This window comes from Enhydra lutris, unplaced genomic scaffold (genome assembly GCF_002288905.1).
Source record: "Enhydra lutris kenyoni isolate GAN:26980312 unplaced genomic scaffold, ASM228890v2 scaffoldscaffold86, whole genome shotgun sequence".
Lineage (NCBI taxonomy): Eukaryota > Metazoa > Chordata > Mammalia > Carnivora > Mustelidae > Enhydra > Enhydra lutris.
In genome coordinates, this window is record NW_019154170.1 from 5,323,747 (window position 1) to 5,325,195 (window position 1,449).

The window sequence follows — 1,449 nt, forward strand, 5'->3', positions numbered from 1 at the left end:
CGCCCAGCGGCGCCAACAGCCCCGCGGTGGCCCCGCCGCCCGCGCCGCCGCCGCCGCCGCCGCCGCCTCCGGGCAGCCCGCGAGCCAGAGCGTCCTCGGCGCGCCCCAGCAACGCGGCGTGCGGTTCGAAGGCGGCGGGCGGCAGCAGCTTGTCCCCGGCCAGGTGGCTCGGCGCGCCATAGGCAGCCAGAGGCGGCGGCGGCGGCGGCGGGGGCTGCGGGGCGCCGTGCAGGGCGGGCGGCAGCGCGTTGGGCAGAGGCGACAGCGGGGACCCCATGGCGGGCAGCTCCTTGCCGTAGGGCCCGTAGAGGTGGCCCACGGAGGCGAGCGCGGCGCGCTCGTCGCGCATGAGGGTGAAGCTGCCGCTCACGCTGGCCGCCAAGCGCTGCGGCGGGGGCGGCGGGGGCGGCGCGGCCGCCGGGTGCGGGTGGGCGTGGGGGTGGCCGCCGTGCGCCCCGGCCACCGCCGCGGCGGCCGCGTGCTGGTGGAACTTGTCGGCCACGGCCGCGAGAGGCGGCAGGTGCTGCAGGGGCGTGAGCGTCGTGTAGGTGCCGCCCAGGCCGGGCGCCTCGCAGGCCATGCCCATGGCCGGGTGGAGCGGGCCCGCCAGCTCCCCGCGGAAGTCGGCGCCGCCGCTCGCGCCGCCCGTGCCGCCCGCGCCCCCGGAGCCCCCGCCGCCGCTGCCGCCGTCCAGGAGGCTCGCCATGCCGGCCACCAGGCCCGGGCGCCCGGGCGCCACCAGGCCGCGGTGCTGCGCCGCCGCCGAGCGCGCGTGGCCCGGGCTCAGCAGCTCGCCCGCCTGCGCGTGGGCCACGCCGTGCAGGCCCCCCAGGCTCTCCAGGCTCAGCTCCATGCTCCGCCGCTCGCCTGCCGCGCGCGCTCCTCGGCGCCGGCCCGGCGCGCTCAAGGCCGCCGCATGGCCCCCGCCCTCTCCCCGGTGGCTGCGCGCGAGGCTGCCCGGCTGCGCGGCGCACCGCCCGGCCCGGCTGCGAGCGCGGCCACCAGGATGTGGCGGGGGAGCGGCCGCCGGCGCCCGGGCCCGGGTCTGACGTCAGCACCCCCGCCCACCCGCTCCCCTGGCCGCCGCCTCCCGCCGCCTCGCTCTCCGCCCGCTCCTGCCCCCTCGAGTGCCCGGCTGGCCGGAGTGGGCCGGACTCGGGCTTCTGGGGCTCCCCTGCCTCTGCGCCCGCCCGCGCCTCCCCGGGGCCAGCGGTGCGCCGGGCACAACAGGCGGGGTTCCTAGGGCAGACTCCCCCGAGGTGGGCTGGGGCCCTCATCTCTGCCTCTCTCTTTCTGTGTCTCTCCCCAGAGGGTCGGGAAGCTTACTTTCCTGCCTGACGCCCCCCCAGTCCGTCTCCAGGGAGCCCATAGGAATGTGGCAGGGTGGGGGCCTACCATCCACCTGTTGTCCCCCCCCAGCATATGGACCCCTGAAGGCAGGGCCCCTGC

The 1,449-nt window shown here is 79.9% G+C and overlaps 1 protein-coding gene across 1 annotated transcript in view; it reads right to left on the bottom strand.

The window, feature by feature from the left end:
* The window catches only part of LOC111161706 (one cut homeobox 3), a 16,965-nt gene extending 16,112 nt beyond the window's left edge, over nucleotides 1-853 (bottom strand). The window contains exon 1 of the mRNA XM_022525569.1: nucleotides 1-853. This exon is cut by the window's left edge and continues 9 nt beyond it. Coding sequence (XP_022381277.1) covers nucleotides 1-853 — 853 coding nt within the window.
* Between the last annotated feature and the right edge of the window lie 596 nt (nucleotides 854-1,449).